Below are 22,633 nucleotides of genomic sequence, written 5' to 3'. Positions count from 1 at the left end.
ACCTCTAAACTGGGACAATGGGATTGTGGGGTAACAGCGCTGGCGTTGCACACCGCCGCGGTAGGCGGTCGTAGAGCGCGGCGCAATGCTGCATTGGTTAACATTGGACCCTATGGGTCCCAGGAGCCACTCCTGCCAGGAGCCAATGAACAGGTGCGCCGGCGGTGATGATGCGCCCCGCCGCGGATGTCACCGCCGCGGACGTCACCACCATTTTCTATCTGTTCAATCACTAGATACCTCACCTTCGACAGGAGAGGACCTACACTGCTAGTGCTGCTGTGACCTCGGTCTGGAAGCGACAATGGCTGCTGCGTCTGGGGAAAGGGCCCCTGCCTTCACTGCACAGGAGTTGGAGAAACTTGTGGATGGGGTCCTCCCCCATTACATGCTACTCTACAGTCCTCCAGACCAACAGGTTAGTACACAGGGAGCACGTTGTAGGGGCTAGGCCTGGGTGGACAGGGCTGGGTGGAAGAGGGAAGGGGGCAGAAGTCATATTACAGTAAAGCATGGGAATAAATGGGCCACATGGTCAGAGTATGGAGGGGGCCACACACATTGATGGTGCAATTGGTAATGACTGTTCCTCTTCCCTTGTGCATGTCATGTAGGTCAGCGCCCACCAGAAGAGGGACATTTGGCGTGCCATTGTCAAGGAGGTCCTGACCCTGGGGGCCCACCAGAGATGGGGCACCCACTGCCGGAAGAGATGGGAGGACATTCGCTGCTGCAGCAAGAAGACGGCAGAGGCTCAGCTGGGGATGGCCTCCCAACGTGGGAGGGGTGCCCGTCGTACCATGACCCCTCTGATGTTCCGGATCCTGGCGGTGGCCTACCGGAAGTTGGATGGGCGCTTAGGGACATCACAGCAGACACAAGGGGGTGAGTACAACCTCATTCTGCGAACTTTGCGTGCAGTGGAGGTGTCTGGGTGGGGGAGGTGGGCTGTTGGTGTCCCTAGGCCAGGGCGAGTTAGGTAGGCAAGGCCCCTCCGTAATGTAGGCCATGTGGCACTCTACCCCACCTCAGTAAATTAGCAAGTTGAGGTATAGTTGCCCTTGTGGCATCCATGTGCGCAGATTTCCACCATTGCCATGTAGGCCATATCCCAGAAATTGCATGTGCAGAGGGCAGGAGCGCGGCGTTGTGCATGGAGCTGCTGCGTCTGTCTTGTCCGCCAACGGTAGCGGTATGCCATGCACTAAAACTCTCTTTGTTCTGTCTCCCCTTCTTTTTCTGCTCTCCCTTTCCTTTTGTACATCAGCATCAACAGGCGGAAGTACAGTGGCACCAGAGCACGAGGGAGCTGCATCACATATGGGCATGGAGGGCCACACCACAGACTCTGAATACACCAGTGGAACGGAGGGCGAGGGGAGCTTCACGTCGGCCACCGGATCACCAAACCGCGACACAGACTCGTCTGCCGATGTGAGCTCCCCTGTGGTGGCGGCACCATCTGTGGGCCCCACTTCTACAGGTACAGCCGCCACCCCCCCTACCAGCACCGCCCTCCCAGCAGCCCCTCAGCCTTCGCCCCGTGCCCGCTCACCCAGGAGGGTGGGCATCACCTTCGCCCCAGGCACCTCAGGCCCTGCCCCAGTCACCCCTGCTGCCCTCAGTGAGGAGGCCATTGACCTCCTCAGGTCACTCACTGTTGGGCAGTCTACCATTGTGAATGCCATCCATGATGTAGAAAGGGCGTTGCAACACAGTAATGCATTCCTGGAGGGCATTCATTCTGGTCAGGCTGTCCTTCAGCGAACCCTGAAATCTCTGGCCTCAGCACTGATGGCAGCAATTGTCCCTATGTCCAGCCTCCCCCCTCCAACTTCCTCCACCCAGACCCAATCCCCTGTACCCCAGCCCATCCCAAGCACGCCTACAGACCAGCATGCACACAAGTCAACACACAAAAGTAGCTCAGGCAAACATAGGCACCACACATCCCACAGGCACTCACACAAGCATCACACCCATACAGACACAGCAACATCCACTGTCTCCACTGTGTCCCCCTCCTCCTCTTCTCCCTCCTCCCTCCCAGTGTCGTCTACACACACACCTGCATGCACCACATCTACAGGCACTAGGACTTGCACCAAGACACCCAGCACCACACGCCGCTCACCAGCACTCACCACCTCCACTGCCATTTACATGTCCCCTGTGTCCTCTCCCAGTGTGTCTGTGACGCCCCCTCCCAAAGTACCCAAACGCCGGCAATCACTCACCCAACATCCATCCACCTCACAACAGCCTCCAGTACCTGCACTCAAAACAGCTAAAGTGACACCTCCAACAAACACCTCCTCTTCCTCCACTCCCAGACCCCCTCCAGCTATCCATCCCAGTGTTCGTCAGAAACTGTCCCTCTGTCAAATTGACCTTTTTGCCCCCACCCCCCCTCCAATTCATCAGTCCCGTCATAGCGCCTTAGCCAAAAAGCCTCCAGTACCAGTGGTGCGTGTTCAAGGTTTTTTGAGTGCACCGTCCACCAGGGCAGGCAGTAGGACCCGGAGCCAAGGCACTGGCAGCCCACCCCCTGTAAAGGCTCAGAAATTGGAGAGTGGACGACAGGACCGTGTCAAGACTCCTGGTGGGACAACAAGTGAAATGGGATTGAAGGCAATTGGTGAGTCAGCTGTAACTCCAAAAAAGGTGGGGAAGGTCCAGAGGAAGTCTGCCCAACCTGTTGTGAGTGTCACGGCGGAGAAGTGCGGCATCATTTCCTGCGGTCCAGACACAACCGCCAGCACCGTCGTCACTGGTCCAGAGACCACCGCCAGAGTCAGTGCCCAGGAGGGCCCAAGTATCGTCACTGGTCCAGAGACCACCGCCAGAGTCAGTGCTCAGGAGGGCCCAAGTATCGTCACTGGTCCAGAGACCACCGCCAGAGTCAGTGCCCATGAGGGCCCAAGTATCGTCACTGGTCCTGAGACCACCGCACAAGACACAGCCCAGGAGGGCCCAAGTATCGTCACTGGTCCAGAGACCACCGCCAGAGTCAGTGCTCAGGAGGGCCCAAGTATCGTCACTGGTCCAGAGACCACCGCCAGAGTCAGTGCCCATGAGGGCCCAAGTATCGTCACTGGTCCTGAGACCACCGCACAAGACACAGCCCAGGAGGGCCCAAGTATCGTCACTGGTCCTGAGACCACCGCACAAGACACAGTCCAGGAGGGCCCAAGTATCGTCACTGGTCCTGAGACCACCGCCAGAGTCACAGCCCAGGAGGGCCCAAGTATCGTCACTGGTCCTGAGTCCACCGCACAAGACACAGCCCAGGAGGGCCCAAGTATCGTCACTGGTCCAGAGACCACCGCCGCAGTCACAGCCCAGGCGGGGACAGGATGCCACAGCCCCGCTGGGCAATGATGGAACGTCATGCCAGACACCAATGTCCAGTGTGGAAATTGTCATGCCACACACCGATGTCCAGTATGGAGATCGTCATGCCACACACCAATGTCCAGTGTGGAAATCGTCATGCTACACACCAATGTCCAGTATGGAGATCGTCATGCCACACACCAATGTCCAGTGTGGAAATCGTCATGCCACACACCAATGTCCAGTATGGAGATCGTCATGCCACACACCAATGTCCAGTGTGGAAATCGTTATGCCACACACCAATGTCCGTATCAGAACCACCATGTCAAAGCACCGCTGAACAGGGCAAAGACCGCCATGGCAAAGCACCGCTGAACAGGGCAAAGACCGCCATGTCAAAGCACTGCTGAACAGTCCAGAACCGCCATGTCAAAGCACCGCTGAACAGGACAAAGACCGCCATGGCAAAGCACCGCTGAACAGTCCTGAACCCCCATGTCAAAGCACCGCTGAACAGGGCAAAGACCGCCATGGCAAAGCACAGCTGAACAGTCCTGAACCCCCATGTCAAAGCACCGCTGAACAGTCCTGAACCCCCATGTCAAAGCACCGCTGAACAGGGCAAAGACCGCCATGTCAAAGCACCTCTGAACAGCCCTGAACCCCCATGTCAAAGCACCGCTGAACAGGGAAAAGACCGCCATGGCAAAACACCGCTGAACAGGGCAATGCACCGGGTAGGAATGAATGGCCCACCACATCAGGCATCCTTATCCCATGTGCAGATGGGACAGTGACAGGACACTACCTTTCACGGGGAGACTCATCCAGTCTGGGCACCAGTCACCCCCCAGTACCAGTATGGACCTGCATCAACTTGAGAAACTGTGGCTTTGAACTCCCCAGGATTGAACAGTGGGCAACCCACCCACTGTAGAGACTTGAGAGACTGTGGCTTTGCACTCCCCAGGATGGCACAGTGGGCAACCCACCCACTGTAGAGACTTGAGAGACTGTGGCTTTGCACTCCCCAAGATGGCACAGTGGGCAACCCACCCACTGTAGAGACTTGAGAGGCTGTGGCTTTGCACTCCCCAGGATACATCAATGGGCATGGAGCCCCGTCGTGGATCTGGCTTTGCATTCATCTGGCTGAGGTGCCCCCCCTTCCCTTGCCCCTGAGGTGCCTGTAGTGTTTCTGTCTGATGCCCCGGCAGTGTTCTCTCCGATTTTGGTCAGGTATCTATTGTGGGCCTCGCCCATGCATTTTTGGACTGTTTGTGCACGGACATTGTTGTGTACATATCTGCACTACTTCTCAGATTGTATATGTAAATATGAGTGATTTTGGAATACATATATTTGTATATTTTTGTATGACATGTATAGTGGCAAATTACAAAGTTTGCCCGAAATTTGCATTGTCTTTGCATTCTTCCGGGGGGATTGTGGGTTGTTACTGTTATGTTTGTGACTGCATTGGTGTTTATGTTGTAATATGCGAGGGTGGGGGTGGGGGTGTTTGGTGGGTGTCCCCCTAACTTTTGCCTCCCCCTCCCCCGTGTCGTAGGTGCAGTACTCACCGGTATCTTCTGCGCGTACGTCGCTGTTGGTCGTGAAGGAGCAGAAAGACAAGGGCAGGTAGTATTTGCAGTTCCGGGTCCATGGAGTCGTCGTTCCTCGTGGGATGTGTAGAAGGTGAGCGTTTTCCCATAGCAAAAGCTATTTCCGCCGTGTTTTTATCCCCGGTGAATCCGCACCGGAAAAGGTGGCGGATTGGCCTGTTGTGATACTGTGGGCGGTACATTGTCTTCCGCCTGTCTGATGGCGGTGACCGCCGCGCTGCTTGTCTGTACCGCTGTGGCGGGCGGTGTGTTAAAGTGGCTGTCTTTGTTGGCGGTTTCCGCCAGGGTCATAATTCCCTTTTTTTGTCCGTCTGACTGTTTGCGGTATTACCGCATCTTTAACACCGTCCGCCAGGGTTGTAATGACCCCCATTATGTCTCATACAAACACAGGCAATGACAAAGATGCAGTGAAGTTTCAATAGTTTTTATTTAACACAACTGCAATTTGCGATATGTTCCATGGACTGCAATGATTAGGATAATGAATAATGCAAGAAACAGAATTGTGAAGACAAGAGTCATTATTACAAAGACCCCCACCATCTTGCAATGCATGTAAAAGACATACGAGATGTAATATGCCCTAATACCCTCATGTGATAGGCCTAACCTCCTACTTACAGGAGAGCTGCGTTTGCTAAACCTAATCTGCCAATGCCATGTCCATGAGAGGAGCCCCCAACCCTTGTTACCTTGGAATGAGGTCTCTATCTCAGACATCGCAGAAACACGAACACTGGGTCAGCGTCAAGACGTCGTGCAGCATCGTTATCAGCGATGGTGGCGATGCCCTCTGGTCGGAATCCCTCTGATTATCTGTCTAAAGTGCGATGTCTTTATACAGATCTACCAGGACCCCTGACGTAGGTGTGTTCCCAAACAATAGATAACAGACATGCTTGGGACGGCAATTATTATAAACAATCCCTCGATAGTATAGAGAGGGAAAATCCCTAAGTGTGAACACCTACTGTTTGTTTGTCTTTGTTGCTTGATCTTCTTGACACCTTAGCGCGGTGGCACTGATAACGCAAAGCATAACAAGCGGCCTAACTATCAACAAGGCAGCCATCTTAGGTGAATTAAATAACTAAAAGAGCTAAGACAGAGCAAGCTAAGTAGGTTAAAAGTCACTAGGTGACGGGGGCATGAGTCTGCAAGCCAAAGGCTAAGCTAACTCCTGTAACCCTATTAAAACAAACTAGGATTCACTACATAAGCACCTGCCTCCTCGGGGAGCAGACCAAGGGGGGCTTAGTAGAGCACAGGGGTAGGGTCCCAAGTAGGCACACAAAGCACACCCTCAGCGGCACAGGGGCAGCCGGGTGCAGCGGGCAAATAAGGCTTCAGGTTTGTAATTGAAATCAATGGAGGGACCCGGGGGTCACTCAGACATTGCAGGCAGGGCACAGGGGGGCTTCTCGGGCCAGCCACCAACTGGGCAAGGGTGAGAGCCGCCTGCTGGTCACTGCTGCACCAGTGGTTGGTTCTTCATGAGCCTGGGGACTGCGGGTGCAGTGCTTCTTCCAGGTGTCGGGTTTCTTCTTTCCGGGCAGTCGCGGTCAGGTGGGTACTCGGGATTCCCTCTGCAGGAGTGGTTGTGGGGGTGCAGAGAGGTTATCCCAGGGTGGACACATCATTAGAGTCGCCTAGGGATCCTCTCTGGGTGATTGGTTTCTCTGGACACGGGTCAGGGGCGTCCCGTGCAGAGTGGTGGGGACTCACGCTTCTGGAGTGAGGTGAGAGTCCCTTTAAAGATCATTTATTTTTGCTTGAGGTAGACAGTTCCGCTGTCCTCAGTAGTTCTTGGTCCTTTGTGGTTGCAGGGCAGTCCTCTGAATTGGCAGAGGTTGCTGGGCCCGCAGGATGCATCGCTGGTGCAAGTTCTTTGAATCAGGAGACAGACCAGTAGGGCTGGGGCCAAAGCAGTTGTCATCTTCCTTCTTCTTTACGGGGTTTCCAGGTCAGCAGTCCTTCTTCTTTGTAGGTCGTCAGGAATCTGAAATCCTGGGTTCAGGGTTGCCCCTAAATAATGAATTAGGAGTGTATTAGGGTCACAGGGCAGTAGCAAATGGCTACTGTCCTTGAGGGTAGCTACACCCTCCTTGTGCTCCCTCCCTTTGGGGAGGGGAGCATATCCCTATCCCTATTGGGTGAAATCCTCCAAAACAAGATGGGGGATTTTCCAAGGAGAGGGTCACTTTAGCTCTGGTCACCTTAGGGGTGGACCTGGGTGAGGGGGTGACTCCTCCTTGTTTTTCTCATTATCACCCCGCCAGTGGGGACTGTGCTGGGGGTGGACATCTGCACTAGCTAGAGTGCCCTGGGTCATTGTAACATGAAGCCTGAGCCTTTGAGGCTCACCGCTAGGTGTTACAGTTCCTGCAGGAGGAGGTGTGAAGCACCTCCACCCATTGCAGACTTTGTTTCTGGCCCCAGAGAGCACAAAGGCTCTCACCCCAGGGGGTCAGAAACTCGTCTCGCAGCAGCAGGCTGGCACAGACCAGTCAGTCCTGCACTGAAGGATTGGGTAAAGTACAAGGGGCATCACTAAGATGCCCTCTGTGTGCACTTTTTAATAGATCCAACACTGGCATCAGTTTGGGTTTATTATTCTGAGAAGTTTGATACCAAACTTCCCAGTGTTTTGTGTTTAGCTTTATGGAACTGTGGAGTTTGTTTTGACAAACTCCCAGACCATATACTTAATATCCCACACTGCACTTACAATGTCTAAGAATAGACACTGTAGGGGCATATTGCTCATGCAGCTATGCCCTTACCTGTGGTATAGTGCACCCTGCCCTAGGGCTTTAACGCCTGCTACAGGGGTGACTTACCTATGCCACAGGCAGTATTTTGTGTGCATGGCACCCTGAGGGGGATGCCATGTCAACTTTGCCTTTTTCTCCCCACCAATGGCAGTGTGCATGTGTTAGGTGAGGGGTCCCTTAGGGTGGCACAACACATGCTGCAGCACTTAGGGACTTTCCCTGGTCACAGGGCCCTTGGTATCACTGGTACCTTTTACAAGGGACTTATCTGTGTGCCAGGGGTATGCCAGTTGTGGAAAAAATGGTACATTTTTAGTGAAAGAACACTGGTGCTGGGGCCTGGTTAGCAGAGTTCCAGCACACTCTCGATCAAGTCAGCATCAATATCAGGCAAAACGTGGGGGGGTAACTGCAACAGGGAGCCATTTTCCTACAACCCCCGGCCCCAGAGGTCTTCCAGCTGGAGTTTATAAGGGTACTGCCTTGGAAGTGGCAAAGCAGATTCTGTCTATGTCCAACGCTGCCAGGGAGGTGGGCAACTTCCCACTTGATCTTCAAGAAGCCACCATTTCCCTGGTTCACAAAGAAGGTAAGGCAGTGGACGAGTGCCCCTCATACAGGCCAATCTCCCTGATTAATACAGAGACAAAAATCTTGGCTACAATAATGGCCAATCACCTCTTGCAAGTGATTTACACTCTTGTGGCTCTGGACCAGTCAGGCTTTATGCTGTATAGAGCCACATGACATAGCCTACGACAATTGATGAGATGCCTGGCGTGCAGTGGCCGCTGGGAGAGCCTGGAGTTCTTTTGGCCTGGGATGCCAAGAAGGCCTTTGACTCCCTCAAATGGCTGTACATGATGGTGGTCCTCTGAAAAATGGACGTTGGCCCCTATTTTCTATCCTGAGTCAGTGTGAGAAGGTAGCCTCTTTCTAGCCTTGTTACCCTCACTTTTGGCCTGTTTGTGAGTGTATGTCAGGGTGTTTGTCACTGTTTTCACTGTCTCACTGGGATCCTGATAGCCAGGCCTCAGTGCTCATAGTGAAAACACCATGTTTTCAGTATGGTTGTTATGTGTCACTGGGATCCTGCTGGTCAGGACCCCAGTGCTCATAGGTTTGTGGCCTATATGTATGTGTCACTGGGACCCTGTCACACAGGGCCCCAGTGCTCATAGGTGTGCATGTGTATGTTCCCTGTGTGGTGCCTAACTGTCTCACTGAGGCTCTGCTAACCAGAACCTCAGTGGTTATGCTCTCTCATTTCTTTCCAAATTGTCACTGACAGGCTAGTGACCATTTTTACCAATTTACATTGGCTTACTGGAACACCCTTATAATTCCCTAGTATATGGTACTGAGGTACCCAGGGTATTGGGGTTCCAGGAGATCCCTATGGGCTGCAGCATTTCTTTTGCCACCCATAGGGAGCTCTGACAATTCTTACACAGGCCTGCCACTGCAGCCTGAGTGAAATAACGTCCACGTTATTTCACAGCCATTTTACACTGCACTTAAGTAACTTATAAGTCACCTATATGTCTAACCTTTACCTGGTAAAGGTTAGGTGCAAAGTTACTTAGTGTGAGGGCACCCTGGCACTAGCCAAGGTGCCCCCACATTGTTCAGAGCCAATTCACTGAACTTTGTGAGTGCGGGGACACCATTACACGCGTGCACTACATATAGGTCACTACCTATATGTAGCTTCACCATGGTAACTCCGAATATGGCCATGTAACATGTCTATGATCATGGAATTGCCCCCTCTATGCCATCCTGGCATTGTTGGTACAATTCCATGATCCCAGTGGTCTGTAGCACAGACCCTGGTACTGCCAGACTGCCCTTCCTGGGGTTTCTCTGCAGCTGCTGCTGCTGCCAACCCCTCAGACAGGCAGCTGCCCTCCTGGGGTCCAGCCAGGCCTGGCCCAGGATGGCAGAACAAAGAACTTCCTCTGAGAGAGGGTGTGACACCCTCTCCCTTTGGAAAATGGTGTGAAGGCAGGGGAGGAGTAGCCTCCCCCAGCCTCTGGAAATGCTTTGTTGGGCACAGGTGTGCCCAATTCTGCATAAGCCAGTCTACACCGGTTCAGGGACCCCTTAGCCCCTGCTCTGGCGCGAAACTGGACAAAGGAAAGGGGAGTGACCACTCCCCTGACCTGCACCTCCCCTGGGAGGTGTCCAGAGCTCTTCCAGTGTGCTCCAGACCTCTGCCATCTTGGAAACAGAGGTGCTGCTGGCACACTGGACTGCTCTGAGTGGCCAGTGCCACCAGGTGACGTCAGAGACTCCTTGTGATAGGCTCCTTCAGGTGTTAGTAGCCTTTCCTCTCTCCTAGGTAGCCAAACCCTCTTTTCTGGCTATTTAGGGTCTCTGTCTCTGGGGAAACTTTAGATAACGAATGCATGAGCTCAGCCGAGTTCCTCTGCATCTCCCTCTTCACCTTCTGATAAGGAATCGACCGCTGACCGCGCTGGAAGCCTGCAAACCTGCAACATAGTAGCAAAGACGACTACTGCAACTCTGTAACGCTGATCCTGCCGCCTTCTCAACTGTTTTCCTGCTTGTGCATGCTGTGGGGGTAGTCTGCCTCCTCTCTGCACCAGAAGCTCCGAAGAAATCTCCCGTGGGTCGACGGAATCTTCCCCCTGCAACCGCAGGCACCAAAAAGCTGCATTTCCGGTCCCTTGGGTCTCCTCTCAGCACGACGAGCGAGGTCCCTCGAATCCAGCGACACCGTCCAAGTGACCGCCACAGTCCAGTGACTCTTCAGCCCAAGTTTGGTGGAGGTAAGTCCTTGCCTCACCTCGCTGGGCTGCATTGCTGGGAACCGCGACTTTGCAAGCTACTCCGGCCCCTGTGCACTTCCGGCGGAAATCCTTCGTGCACAGCCAAGCCTGGGTCCACGGCACTCTAACCTGCATTGCACGACTTTCTAAGTTGGTCTCCGGCGACGTGGGACTCCTTTGTGCAACTTCGGCGAGCACCGTTTCACGCATCCTTGTAGTGCCTGTTTCTGGCACTTCTCCGGGTGCTACCTGCTTCAGTGAGGGCTCTTTGTCTTGCTGGACGTCCCCTCTCTCTGCAGGTCCAATTTGCGACCTCCTGGTCCCTCCTGGGCCCCAGCAGCGTCCAAAAACGCCAAACGCACGATTTGCGTGTAGCAAGGCTTGTTGGCGTCCATCCGGCGGGAAAACACTTCTGCACGACTCTCCAAGGCGTGGGGGATCCATCCTCCAAAGGGGAAGTCTCTAGCCCTTGTCGTTCCTGCAGTATTCACAGTTCTTCAGCCTAGTAAGAGCTTCTTTGCACCAACCGCTGGCATTTCTTGGGCATCTGCCCATCTCCGAGCTGCTTGTAACTTTTGGACTTGGTCCCCTTGTTCCACAGGTACCCTCAGTCAGGAATCCATCGTTGTTGCATTGCTGATTTGTGTTTTCCTTGCATTTTCCCTCTAACACGACTATTTTGTCCTTAGGGGAACTTTGGTGCACTTTGCACTCACTTTTCAGGGTCTTGGGGAGGGTTATTTTTCTAACTCTCACTATTTTCTGATAGTCCCAGCGACCCTCTACAAGGTCACATAGGTTTGGGGTCCATTCGTGGTTCACATTCCACTTTTGGAGTATATGGTTTGTGTTGCCCCTATCCCTATGTTTCCCCATTGCATCCTATTGTAACTATACATTGTTTGCACTGTTTTCTAAGACTATACTGCATATTTTTGCTATTGTGTATATATATCTTGTGTATATTTCCTATCCTCTCACTGAGGGTACACTCTAAGATACTTTGGCATATTGTCATAAAAATAAAGTACCTTTATTTTTAGTATAACTGTGTATTGTGTTTTCTTATGATATTGTGCATATGACACTAGGTGGTACTGTAGTAGCTTCACACGTCTCCTAGTTCAGCCTGAGCTGCTTTGCTAAGCTACCATTATCTATCAGCCTAAGCTGCTAGACACCCTATACACTAATAAGGGATAACTGGGCCTGGTGCAAGGTGCAAGTACCCCTTGGTACTCACTACAAGCCAGTCCAGCCTCCTACATTGGTTGTGCAGTGGTGGGATAAGTGCTTGAGACTACTTACCACTCTTGTCATTGTACTTTTCATAAGAGAAAAATATACAAAACAAGGTCAGTGTATATACACATAGCCAAAAAGTTTTGCATTTCCTCTTTTCACTCTTTTCTAAGTGCTGAAAAGTACTACTAAACTTTCAAAAAGTTCTTAAAAGTTTAAAAAGTTTTTTTCTGTCTTTCCAAAAAGTTCTGAAAACTTTTTTCTCTTTGTCTATCACTTTAACTCTCTCTAAAAATGTCTGGCACAGGCCAAAATGTTGAACTGTCCAAACTTGCATATGATCACCTTAGCTGGAAAGGAGCAAGGAGTCTCTGCATAGAGAGAGGTTTGAGTGTAGGGAAGAATCCTTCCTTAGAACTGTTAATTAATATGCTTAGAGTACAGGATAAGGCCATAAGTGCCCAATCTGTAGAAAAAGTAGCTAATGGTTCTCAATCTGATCCAGGGACTCCCCCAGGAAAAGGTTCAGGAAAGAAACTTCTCAGCCTGCCCATTACTAGACAGTCTAGCATAGTTGGTACAGAGGTTAAATCACACCATACTGATGATGTGATCTCACATTATGCTGGTAGCCAAGCTGTTAGGGTGCCCTCTGTAAGGGACAGGTCTCCTTCTGTTCATTCCCATCATACCTCTGTATCTAGAAATGTCCCTCCCACCCACCCTGATGACAGATTGTTAGAAAGGGAGCTCAATAGATTGAGAGTGGAACAAACCAGACTGAAGCTCAAGAAGCAACAGCTGGATTTGGATAGACAGTCTTTAGAAATAGAGAGGGAAAGACAGAAGTTGGGTTTAGATACCCATGGTGGCAGCAGCAGTATTCCCCATAGTCATCCTGCAAAAGAGCATGATTCCAGGAATCTGCACAAGATAGTTCCCCCTTATAAGGAGGGGGATGACATTAACAAGTGGTTTGCTGCACTTGAGAGGGCCTGTGCTGTACAGGATGTCCCTCAAAGGCAGTGGGCTGCTATCCTATGGCTATCATTTAGTGGAAAAGGTAGGGATAGGCTCCTTACTGTGAAAGAAAATGATGCCAATAATTTTACAGTTCTTAAGAATGCACTCCTGGATGGTTATGGCTTAACCACTGAACAGTACAGGATAAAGTTCAGAGAGACCAAAAAGGAGTCTTCACAAGACTGGGTTGATTTCATTGACCATTCAGTGAAGGCCTTGGAGGGGTGGTTACATGGCAGTAAAGTTACTGATTATGAAAGCCTGTATAACACAATCCTGAGAGAGCATATACTTAATAATTGTGTGTCTGATTTGTTGCACCAGTACCTGGTAGACTCTGATCTGACCTCTCCCCAAGAATTGGGAAAGAAGGCAGACAAATGGGTCAGAACAAGGGTGAACAGAAAAGTTCATACAGGGGGTGACAAAGATGGCAATAAGAAGAAAGATGGTGAAAAATCTCAAGATAAGCATGGGGATAAGGGTAAAACCAAAGATCCCACTTCAAATCTTAAACACTCTTCAGAGGGTGGGGATAAAACAAATTCTTCCTCTTCTTCCCAACCTGCACACATTAAAAAGCCTTGGTGCTTTGTGTGTAAAAACAGAGGCCATAGGCCAGGGGATAAGTCCTGTCCAGGTAAACCCCCTGAGCCTACCACCACTAATACATCAAGCTCTAGTGCCCCTAGCAGTAGTGGTACTAGTGGTGGGACTGCTGGCAACAGTCAAGCAAAGGGTGTAGTTGGGTTCACTTATGGGTCCATAGTGGAAACTGATGTAATCAGTCCCAAGACAGTTTCTGTCACACCTAGTGGCATTGGCCTTGCCACACTGGCTGCTTGTCCCCTTACAATGGATAAGTACAGGCAGACAGTTTCAATAAATGGTGTTGAGGCCTTGGCCTACAGGGACACAGGTGCCAGTTTCACTTTGGTGACTGAAAACCTAGTGCCTCCTGAACAACACATCATTGGACAACAGTATAAGATTATTGATGTCCATAACTCCACTAAGTTTCTTCCCTTAGCTATAATTCAGTTTAGTTGGGGTGGAGTTACTGGCCCTAAGCAGGTGGTGGTATCACCTAGCTTACCTGTAGACTGTCTCTTAGGTAATGACCTAGAGGCCTCAGGTTGGGCTGATGTAGAGTTTTATGCCCATGCAGCCATGCTGGGCATCCCTGAGGAATTGTTCCCTCTCATTTCAAGTGAAATGAAAAAGCAAAGGAGAGAAGGCCTGAAAACTCAGGATCCCTCTCCATCAACAGGTAAAAAGGGTATCACAGTATCCCCTAACCACCCTACCATTCAGGATACTATTCCTGTGGTGGGAGAAACCTCTCCTGGGGTGGCACCTGTTCTAAGGGAATCATCAGCTGGCAAAGCTGGACTCCCTGAGGTGGAAGTACCTCTCTGTGGGATAACTAACATTGGTGAGAAAAACAGCACCATTTTAGTTAACATGGAGCATCCCTCCAACCCTTCCAGAGAAACTTTAGTGCAGAAACCCTGCACTACCTCACAACACTTAGGACAGCATCCCTGCCCTAGTGTGGAGCTCATAGGACAGCATCCCTGCCCTGCTCCAACTCAAGAGAAACAGCATCCCTGTTCTCTCTTCCAGCCAGATGGACAAAGTTTTTGCCCAGCTATGGCTTTTCTGAGACAGCATCCCTGTCTGGCATTTCCATCACTACAAATAGGTTCAGTGGACAATTCCCACTGCTCTAAACTAAAACTTACTGATAGAAACTCTGAAAATACATCTTCACATTGTTGCTTAGCTAAAAAACTTCAAACAGGGTGGTTTACATCCCCACAGGGAAGTAACCATATAGTGGATGATAAAGGGAGTAACCAGTCTATTGCAGAGCTACTCTCTACTTATCACCACTTAGACAATAAAGTCTCAACTGGCCAAGGTTAGCCTTATTGTCCTTCGTTTGGGGGGGGTTGTGTGAGAAGGTAGCCTCTTTCTAGCCTTGTTACCCCCACTTTTGGCCTGTTTGTGAGTGTATGTCAGGGTGTTTGTCACTGTTTTCACTGTCTCACTGGGATCCTGATAGCCAGGCCTCAGTGCTCATAGTGAAAACACCATGTTTTCAGTATGGTTGTTATGTGTCACTGGGATCCTGCTGGTCAGGACCCCAGTGCTCATAGGTTTGTGGCCTATATGTATGTGTCACTGGGACCCTGTCACACAGGGCCCCAGTGCTCATAGGTGTGCATGTGTATGTTCCCTGTGTGGTGCCTAACTGTCTCACTGAGGCTCTGCTAACCAGAACCTCAGTGGTTATGCTCTCTCATTTCTTTCCAAATTGTCACTGACAGGCTAGTGACCATTTTTACCAATTTACATTGGCTTACTGGAACACCCTTATAATTCCCTAGTATATGGTACTGAGGTACCCAGGGTATTGGGGTTCCAGGAGATCCCTATGGGCTGCAGCATTTCTTTTGCCACCCATAGGGAGCTCTGACAATTCTTACACAGGCCTGCCACTGCAGCCTGAGTGAAATAACGTCCACGTTATTTCACAGCCATTTTACACTGCACTTAAGTAACTTATAAGTCACCTATATGTCTAACCTTTACCTGGTAAAGGTTAGGTGCAAAGTTACTTAGTGTGAGGGCACCCTGGCACTAGCCAAGGTGCCCCCACATTGTTCAGAGACAATTCACTGAACTTTGTGAGTGCGGGGACACCATTACACGCGTGCACTACATATAGGTCACTACCTATATGTAGCTTCACCATGGTAACTCCGAATATGGCCATGTAACATGTCTATGATCATGGAATTGCCCCCTCTATGCCATCCTGGCATTGTTGGTACAATTCCATGATCCCAGTGGTCTGTAGCACAGACCCTGGTACTGCCAGACTGCCCTTCCTGGGGTTTCTCTGCAGCTGCTGCTGCTGCCAACCCCTCAGACAGGCAGCTGCCCTCCTGGGGTCCAGCCAGGCCTGGCCCAGGATGGCAGAACAAAGAACTTCCTCTGAGAGAGGGTGTGACACCCTCTCCCTTTGGAAAATGGTGTGAAGGCAGGGGTGGAGTAGCCTCCCCCAGCCTCTGGAAATGCTTTGTTGGGCACAGGTGTGCCCAATTCTGCATAAGCCAGTCTACACCGGTTCAGGGACCCCTTAGCCCCTGCTCTGGCGCGAAACTGGACAAAGGAAAGGGGAGTGACCACTCCCCTGACCTGCACCTCCCCTGGGAGGTGTCCAGAGCTCTTCCAGTGTGCTCCAGACCTCTGCCATCTTGGAAACAGAGGTGCTGCTGGCACACTGGACTGCTCTGAGTGGCCAGTGCCACCAGGTGACGTCAGAGACTCCTTGTGATAGGCTCCTTCAGGTGTTAGTAGCCTTTCCTCTCTCCTAGGTAGCCAAACCCTCTTTTCTGGCTATTTAGGGTCTCTGTCTCTGGGGAAACTTTAGATAACGAATGCATGAGCTCAGCCGAGTTCCTCTGCATCTCCCTCTTCACCTTCTGATAAGGAATCGACCGCTGACCGCGCTGGAAGCCTGCAAACCTGCAACATAGTAGCAAAGACGACTACTGCAACTCTGTAACGCTGATCCTGCCGCCTTCTCAACTGTTTTCCTGCTTGTGCATGCTGTGGGGGTAGTCTGCCTCCTCTCTGCACCAGAAGCTCCGAAGAAATCTCCCGTGGGTCGACGGAATCTTCCCCCTGCAACCGCAGGCACCAAAAAGCTGCATTTCCGGTCCCTTGGGTCTCCTCTCAGCACGACGAGCGAGGTCCCTCGAATCCAGCGACACTGTCCAAGTGACCGCCACAGTCCAGTGACTCTTCAGCCCAATTTTGGTGGAGGTAAGTCCTTGCCTCACCTCGCTGGGCTGCATTGCTGGGAACCGCGACTTTGCAAGCTACTCCGGCCCCTGTGCACTTCCGGCGGAAATCCTTCGTGCACAGCCAAGCCTGGGTCCACGGCACTCTAACCTGCATTGCACGACTTTCTAAGTTGGTCTCCGGCGACGTGGGACTCCTTTGTGCAACTTCGGCGAGCACCGTTTCACGCATCCTCCTAGTGCCTGTTTCTGGCACTTCTCCGGGTGCTACCTGCTTCAGTGAGGGCTCTTTGTCTTGCTGGACGTCCCCTCTCTCTGCAGGTCCAATTTGCGACCTCCTGGTCCCTCCTGGGCCCCAGCAGCGTCCAAAAACGCCAAACGCACGATTTGCGTGTAGCAAGGCTTGTTGGCGTCCATCCGGCGGGAAAACACTTCTGCACGACTCTCCAAGGCGTGGGGGATCCATCCTCCAAAGGGGAAGTCTCTAGCCCTTGTCGTTCCTGCAGTATTCACAGTTCTTCAGCCTAGTAAGAGCTTCTTTGCACCAACCGCTGGCATTTCTTGGGCATCTGCCCATCTCCGAGCTGCTTGTAACTTTTGGACTTGGTCCCCTTGTTCCACAGGTACCCTCAGTCAGGAATCCATCGTTGTTGCATTGCTGATTTGTGTTTTCCTTGCATTTTCCCTCTAACACGACTATTTTGTCCTTAGGGGAACTTTGGTGCACTTTGCACTCACTTTTCAGGGTCTTGGGGAGGGTTATTTTTCTAACTCTCACTATTTTCTGATAGTCCCAGCGACCCTCTACAAGGTCACATAGGTTTGGGGTCCATTCGTGGTTCACATTCCACTTTTGGAGTATATGGTTTGTGTTGCCCCTATCCCTATGTTTCCCCATTGCATCCTATTGTAACTATACATTGTTTGCACTGTTTTCTAAGACTATACTGCATATTTTTGCTATTGTGTATATATATCTTGTGTATATTTCCTATCCTCTCACTGAGGGTACACTCTAAGATACTTTGGCATATTGTCATAAAAATTAAGTACCTTTATTTTTAGTATAACTGTGTATTGTGTTTTCTTATGATATTGTGCATATGACACTAGGTGGTACTGTAGTAGCTTCACACGTCTCCTAGTTCAGCCTGAGCTGCTTTGCTAAGCTACCATTATCTATCAGCCTAAGCTGCTAGACACCCTGTACACTAATAAGGGATAACTGGGCCTGGTGCAAGGTGCAAGTACCCCTTGGTACTCACTACAAGCCAGTCCAGCCTCCTACAGTCAGCCTGCTATATAGAGAGCCAGTGGCGCGAGTCTCAGTGAAAGGGGTGCTCTTGAGGCATTATGGACTATCGAGGGGCACCAGACAAGGCTGTCCGCTTTTCCTTCTACTGTTTGCAGTGGCTCTCGAACCCTTGTCATCATGGATGAGGGCAGCTGTGGAACTCAGAGACCTTTCCTGCGACCTGGGCTGGTTGGATACTATCTCATTATATGCTGATGATGTCCTCCTTTACCTGGTGGACCCCCAACCTTTAATATCAAGGGTCCTGGACAAAGTAATCATCTTTGGCTCCTATGCAGGTGTTAAAATCAACTGGCACAAGTCCATTGCCTTCCATCTGGGGTCGCACACCCCAGCACACGAACAACCTGGCCTGTTTTGTTGTGCGACCCAGGGCTTTCTGTAGTTAGGCATATATATAACACCAATTATAACCCTACGCAGAAAAAGCAAGAGAGGGTTCTGGAGGCCTACCAAAGGGATGTTGAGAGATGGAGGAAGCTGCAACTTTCGCTCCTGGGTCGAGCAGCCCTATATAACATGATATACTTGCCCAGGTTTCTCTATATCTTGCAAAACATACCCTACCCATTCCTGGATGGGTTCTCCCACAAGGCAGGTTACGCCACAAGATTGCTGATCTGGGACGGAGGGCTACCTAGGATATCCCTCGTAACACTGACTAGACATCAAGCAGATGGCGTCATTGTCCTCCCAAAACTCTGACTCGACTACTTAGCCTCACAATAGCTGGCGATCAATAACTGGGTATTCTCGCTCCAGTAGGAACCTTTGATGCTAGCAGACCGCACCGCCATGGCTCCAGAGGGTTATTTGCAATGACTATATGGAGGTAGTAAGCTCCCCACACTCCCTGTCCCAACCCAGGCTGTGATCCAAATGTGGAAGAGGGCAATGAGGGCCTTGGGATGGCAGGGCAAGGTAACAATGCAGACCCCTCTATGGGACTCGGACCAGTTTTGGAGTCTGAATAACATAGAAGGCCACCCTAAAGTGGGACCTAATGGGGATCTCCCAACTGGGAGATGTCTGGAGGGATGGGTAATTATTCCCTTTGAAGACTTAAAATCCCAGTGTGAATTGTCAGATAATTAATATTTGAAATACCACCAGATGTTTCTTTTGCTCAGTAAATGTGAAGCGCTTCAAACTGAGGTGGAGAAGAATCCCCACTTGAATGTAGATTCCTAGGCTTCCCACTGACTGAGTACACTGTGTCTCGAATTGACTCTACACCACTGCACAACAGTCTTGAAGGACAAGTGGGCAAGTGACCTGGGCACCCTGGAGGATGACGACTGGACCCAGGCATGAGCATATCCCAAAGAAGTCACAATCCGGGTGTGATTCCACCTGATCCATTTGAAAATCCTATATAGAGTTTATTATACTAGGACCCGATTGTTTGCTATGGGACAGACCCCAGATGATAGACTCAGGGGATTCCACAAGAGAGGCACTTTGATTTACACTCTCTGGGTGTGTCCAAAACTGGGGTCATACTGGAGAGGAGTAGGGTAGAGGTGAAACTCATGCCCCAACTGGTATCCCTGGGGATTTGGAACGCCCAGTCTGTGGACCAGTATGGCCTACTATTCTGTAACCAAGCCCTCAGGGTAGCCCGCAGAGAGATCATGAAACGCTGGGGGACACCTACCCTGACAACCATGAGGGAGTGGGAGGAGGGTCTTAATTGGTGTAAGGGGGTAGAGAAATTGATATACCAGGCGTGGGGCTGCCCCTGCAAATTTGAGATCATTTGAGAACATTTAGGGTCTCTGGAGAGAGATGAGAGACCAGGGGGGATAGGGGCCCTCAGCAAGAACCTCCAGTAAAAAAAGGAGTATAAGACGACACCCATAGAATGTTTGGGGGACCCCCTGGATATGCCAGGGAAAGGGTCTGGAAGAAATTATGCTTGTTTTGTTGTTTTTCCAGCCAAGCTTGCATCTCGGTGCTACAATTTAGAGGTATATCAACAATCAAAAATGTATGTCCTCGTAAGTTTGGAATATATGTTTTCTGTTGTTGTATATGCCATATAATGCTTAGTGAAGGGATCTACAAAAAATAGTTGCCAATTAATATGGCTCACCAGAAAAGAAGAGATATCGATTGATAATTTTCAAAGGTCAAATTATGTTTTCTTCAGAAGAGGTTTGACCACAGCATATTTTAGGCTGTAGGATCATTTCTATAGAAATAGAGCAGGTAGAGAGATCACTCAGGGCCAGATAAATAAGAGAGGCGGTCTTCATGATAGCATGGGGACCAGGAGATAGCCTAATTTTCCCAATCTAGCTAAAGCCTCAAAGTCAATGGACTCAATTGCTTAAACTTTGGTAAAGTACAACTCATTTAATTGTGAACACCTATATTGAACTTTGAAGTCAGCACCCCATCCTACACCCCCTCTCTCCTCTGCTGTTGGTGTTTCCAACCTACAATGTTTCTCTCAATGTTGCTTTGTCTTACACATGCCACCTCTGGCTGTAGCTGACAGTGTCCACACTTTACTACCACAACAGCTTGATTAAACCTGTCTGCTGCTGTCCTGTGCTCTCCTGTGCCCTGTGTGCACACTCTAGCTTCTATGCTGTCCAGCTCCCTTCTGCTACAACACTCAGCACATCCATTCCTGAGATGACAAAACCTCCATAATATATGCATTTTCCCCCGTCACCCTTTACTCCGCTTCCCACCACCAGTCCATGTGTTTCCTGTAAATATTGTGCATCTCCTGTGCCACACAATGTATCCTGTGCCTTCTGTTCCTCGCTTCTTGTGATCCTCCTGTATTTTCCTTTCATTGTACATTTCTACCCATGTCACTGTTCCTCCTGCTTGCCTTATCCCTCTTGGGCCTCACTGTTTCTACACTTACTATGCCTTACTTAACTCTCTGCATGTGCCATCTTCTTCCTCTCCATTGATGGCACTACACTTTCGTCCCACGCCTGCCCTTCCTGTAGATTCTGAAATGTCCCCATCCCTTAGGAATCAAGAAAGGTAAACCCTGTTACATCTAAATACTTGAAAAGCAGGAGTGAGATTCCCAACTCAAGAGGCAGAGGGTATAACCTTGCTCTAGCTTGCTGTACAGCAGATGAGATACTGAAAAGACTTCCACTGATCAACATTGCATCATAAATTGATTATTTCATGTGGCACTCAGAGTATTTACTATGTATTTTCCTACTTGTACAGGGAAAGATAAGGAGATCTATGGAGAAGGCGAATGGCAGCTCAGAGACAGGATTCCTGCTCTTGGGACTATCTGAGGACCCTACTGTGCAGAAATATCTCTTTGTCATATTTTTGGTGGCATACTTGATCACTCTGAGTGGAAACATTATACTGATCATTGCTTGTGCCTGTGATCCTCACCTCCGCACTCCTATGTACTTCTTCATAGTGAACCTCTCATTCATAGATGTCTGCTGCTCGACAACAACTGTTCCTAACATGTTGGCTCAACTCATTGCAAGGAAGCGAATAAGCTTCTACGCATGTGCAGCTCAGCTGTGCTCCTTTGTGTTCTTTGGTGGCACAGAATGTTTCATCCTTGCAGTGATGGCATTTGATCGTTTTGTAGCCATCTCCTTTGCCTTGCGTTACAACGCCATCATGAACAAGCATGTGTGCATCGCTATGGCGGCATTTAGCTGGGTATGCAGTGGCCTGTGTGCGATTATGTATGTGGCTATTACTCTGCAATTACCATTTTGTACCCAAAATGTTATTAAGCATTTCTTTTGTGAACTCATTCCTCTCCTCACAATAGCATGTGCAGACATCACTATCACCCAGAGGGTTTTGATGGTTACTGGTTCGGTTTTCCAGCTGTTGATGCCTTTACTGGTCGTTCTCTTCTCCTACTTCTGCATCTTTGTCACCATCATTGGAATTCCATCATCTAGAGGTCGATATAAAGCATTTTCCACTTGCACCTCACACCTGATTGTCATCACTGTGACAATCGGACCTGCCGTTTTCATGTACTTGAAACCAGCGTATAAAAACTCAGAACATCAGGATAAACTTTTCTCTGTGTTTTACACTGTGGGTAGCCCAGCTGTAAACCCCATAATCTACAGTTTGAGAAACAAGGATGTGAAAAAGGCTCTGCAGAAACTTCCTAAGAAATATCGATTCATTTAAGATTATGCATGTTCCTATCCTGTTTGAAACCCCATAGAGTTTCACCTTTCTTGAACCTTTCACATCTTTATAAATCTCCACATAATTCAGACCTTGCCTCACATAAACCTGAGGAAAGTGTGGGTTTTTAGCTAAAATATTGATATTGCAGGCAACAGTAAGTAACAAAGGCAGGGAGATCAATACAAGACACATATCTGGTGTCTGTTTTTCAGGAATGCCTTGGTTTAGTATGTTTCCTAGGTGGTGGCAGAGCTGGGCCCATATACCCCAAAATGGGTCAATTGTGAAGGCAAAAACTTGATGTCTCCTTGTTGTGTTTTGGGTCCTTTCCTGTTGCAGACGAAAGCTCCACTTGCACAAGTGCAGTACTGTTTTTATTAGGTAGGAACACAGCACAGTTGAACATCTGTTACTGTGAATTGCATTTCTCTGCATTTGCATTTTCCAGATGTTAGTCAGTTTGCAAGAAATAACATATTTTGCAAAATACCCAGTGAATCACATAAGAGAATGGATAACCATAAATTCAGAGATGTAC

At 49.9% G+C, this 22,633-nt stretch overlaps 1 protein-coding gene across 1 annotated transcript; it reads left to right on the top strand.

The window, feature by feature from the left end:
- The first annotated feature begins 21,396 nt into the window (after window positions 1-21,396).
- On the top strand, window positions 21,397-22,092 carry LOC138296980 (olfactory receptor 5V1-like). Its single transcript, XM_069236496.1, has one exon. The coding sequence runs from the start codon at window positions 21,397-21,399 to the stop codon at window positions 22,090-22,092; it is 696 nt and encodes a 231-aa protein (XP_069092597.1).
- Window positions 22,093-22,633: the final 541 nt, after the last annotated feature.

The sequence above is a fragment of the Pleurodeles waltl genome, chromosome 5, assembly GCF_031143425.1.
Source record: "Pleurodeles waltl isolate 20211129_DDA chromosome 5, aPleWal1.hap1.20221129, whole genome shotgun sequence".
NCBI lineage: Eukaryota > Metazoa > Chordata > Amphibia > Caudata > Salamandridae > Pleurodeles > Pleurodeles waltl.
Note: the sequence above shows the minus strand (reverse complement) of the source record. Positions and strands in the feature narration are given on the sequence as shown.